Source organism: Vigna radiata, chromosome 2, assembly GCF_000741045.1.
Source record: "Vigna radiata var. radiata cultivar VC1973A chromosome 2, Vradiata_ver6, whole genome shotgun sequence".
NCBI lineage: Eukaryota > Viridiplantae > Streptophyta > Magnoliopsida > Fabales > Fabaceae > Vigna > Vigna radiata.
The window spans coordinates 24,843,867-24,846,058 of NC_028352.1; the positions used below are offsets into that span (position 1 = coordinate 24,843,867).

At 27.1% G+C, this 2,192-nt stretch overlaps 1 protein-coding gene across 1 annotated transcript in view; it reads right to left on the reverse strand.

Annotated features, from left to right (window-relative positions):
* LOC106755557 (UDP-D-apiose/UDP-D-xylose synthase 2-like) overlaps positions 1-996 on the reverse strand; it is an 11,117-nt gene extending 10,121 nt beyond the window's left edge. The window contains exons 1-2 of the mRNA XM_014637728.2: positions 672-996; positions 484-576 (exon numbers count right to left, since the gene is read on the reverse strand). Coding sequence (XP_014493214.1) covers positions 484-576; positions 672-953 — 375 coding nt within the window. The 5' untranslated portion in view covers positions 954-996. The remainder of the gene's footprint in view (positions 1-483; positions 577-671) is intronic.
* Positions 997-2,192: the final 1,196 nt, after the last annotated feature.

A 2,192-nucleotide genomic window follows, 5' to 3' on the forward strand; every position in this document is an offset into this window, starting at 1 on the left:
AAAATGGACTAAAACCAAAATCGCCTCAAAGTATAGGGACTAAAAACATATTTAACCCAAATTTTTATTATTTTAAATAGTTTATAATAAAAAAATTGTTATTAATTAATTATAATTTAAAAAATATATAATAATTAAAATTGAAAAAATTAAATTATAATGAAATATAATTTTAAAATATTAATTATGTATGATTTATATTATTTTAAATATATTTAAAAATATTATTTACTAATTATAAATATTTTAATTAATAAAGAAATTAAAAAATTAAAAAAAATAAAAACGTGAAGGGAGTGGACGACTTCAATAAGAAAAGTCGTTAATCTCGTATAACTTCAATTTTTTTTTGCTCAAATAAATTCATTGAAAGTCGTCTTGCTTATTATCGTAATTAATTTTTATTTGTTTTTATTTTTTTATTCTCGTAATATCTCTTTCGTTTTTGCTTATGGTGCAAAAACCCCGGAATAAGAGGAGTACCACGGGGAGCCCGTCAATGAAATTGCTGTAAATGGTGTCGAGCGGACGCGTGTTGTAATCCGCAGGGATGCAAATCGCAGCCAGATTAATTGTCTGGAACAGAAAGCGAGAAGTAAAAAAATTGAACAGAAACAGAAAAGGAAAAAGAAACAAAAAAGGAAAGGAAATAAAAGTGGTTGTGGAATTACGAGATCTGCCATCTTGATGAGACCTTCGAGGCGAGAATCGTGTTTGATGTTGAGGCGGTAGAAGGTGATGCGACCGGCCCAAGGCAGAGAATCGGGTTCCAGAAGGTGCTTGATCTTGTCATTTTGAATGTCCAAGGCTAAAACCGTGTGAGGGGTTTCGTGCATGAGTTTCTCGCAGAGGTGCGAGCCGATGAACCCACCGGCACCGATCATGCAGATCGTGATAGGCTTGATGGGGTTACCGTCCAGATCCACTCGCGCCATTGTGCTGCTTCGATTCATACACCAAGCAATGCTACCTCCAATTCGTGGTGAATATAACGCAACTCAACTCAGCGAGTGACTATATATAGAAGGCAGAAATGCAAAATTAATAATAATAGTTATTATTATTATTATTATTATTATTATTATTATTATTATTATTATTATTATTATTATTATTTTATTTAATAATCTTGAAATGAAAATGAAATAGAAGGATTGAAGAACGTGTGCATTTCTTCTTCCGACTGTGACAAGCGTTTCTCGGATCCTTTTCTAGTTTTCCACGCGCGGTTTTTCGCGTCTACTCTCTACTCCCTCTTGTACCCGCCGGGGGATAAAATAAAATCTCTACTTCCATTTCTTTTCCAAAATAATTTATTTTATTGTTTCAAATATTTAAATTAATTTTAAGTGGTAGATTTATATTTAAATTTATCTGTTCACATAAAATCTATGTAGTTATTTCTGACATTATAAAATTTCTTCGACAGAGAAAAAATATTTAATAGTATTAAAATTACAATTATTTTGGTCTGGTTTTTCTTATTTAATGTAGTCTCCACTGTATTAAGCTGCAGAGCGGAGTATTTAACTTTTCTTCCAATTTTACTCCTTCGGCTTGAATGGATGATTGTGTGGTGCACCTTTTTCTGTAACCTAATCTTTAACAACTTTATGGTTAAAAGTTTTTAGGAATAAAAGTAAAAATATAAATCAATAAAATAATAATATATATTTTATTATTAAAAATTATTAAAAGAAATTATTAACCTGGAAGAAAATACCATTGATTCAAGTTAATTGCATGCCTACCACTCAAATTAAATTAGTCTTTTTTTTTTCAAACTCTCACTTAATTTAGTTTTTCAATTTTAAAAATATATTAATTTAATTTTATCAATCAAATTTTTTAAATATATTTTATGAAAATATTTATATAATTCATATTATTTGACATATTTTTTTATTTTATTCTAATTAGAATGTGTTTAAAATTTTAAATAAATTTAATAAAATTTAGTTAAAAAAATTAAATTTATGTAATTTTAAATACAAGAGATTAAATTAATTCAAAATTTTCAAACGAAATTAATTTTAATTTTCATTAAATAAAAAAAATATTTAATCGTTAAAAAAAGTAATAGAGATGAAATCAAAATGAACTTATTCAGAACATCGACATTAATACAGGAGTTAGTAATGAAAACATTTCAAATACGTCAAGTTTTTGTAGCATTGGAATTCAAAATATTC